Below are 425 nucleotides of genomic sequence, written 5' to 3'. Positions count from 1 at the left end.
GGGCAGACCCTGCCGTGGGGCAGACCCCGCCGTGGGGCGCTCAGGGCTCCGTGACTTGTCCCACGAAGAGGATGGTGCCTGTGGGGGGAGAGAGGGGTCAGGGAGGGCCCCAAGACCCACATCCATGGGGCACGGAGCCCCCAGACCCACATCCATGGGGCGCAGACCCTCCCCCAAACCATCATCTGTGGGGCACAGACTCCCAAGACCCACATCCATGGGTAATAGACACCCCTAAACCCACATCCATGGGGCACGGAGCCCCCAGACCCACATCCATGGGGCACAGACCCCCCCAAACCAACATATGTGGGGCACAGACCGCCCCCAAACTCACATCCATGGGGCACAGACACCCCCAAACCCACATCTATGGGGCACAGACCCCCCCCAAACCTGCACCCAGGAGGCATCAATCTTCCCCA

General features: G+C 64.2%; 1 protein-coding gene across 1 annotated transcript in view; it reads right to left on the bottom strand.

Moving 5' to 3' along the window:
- Positions 1-40: 40 nt before the first annotated feature.
- LOC106900087 (plasminogen activator inhibitor 1-like) overlaps positions 41-425 on the bottom strand; it is a 31943-nt gene continuing 31558 nt past the window's right edge. The window contains exon 3 of the mRNA XM_014962072.1: positions 41-78. Within this exon, the coding sequence (XP_014817558.1) occupies positions 41-78 (38 nt within the window). The remainder of the gene's footprint in view (positions 79-425) is intronic.

The sequence above is a fragment of the Calidris pugnax genome, unplaced genomic scaffold (genome assembly GCF_001431845.1).
Source record: "Calidris pugnax isolate Ruff unplaced genomic scaffold, ASM143184v1 scaffold1238, whole genome shotgun sequence".
In the NCBI taxonomy this organism is placed as follows: Eukaryota; Metazoa; Chordata; class Aves; order Charadriiformes; family Scolopacidae; genus Calidris; species Calidris pugnax.
Note: the sequence above shows the minus strand (reverse complement) of the source record. Positions and strands in the feature narration are given on the sequence as shown.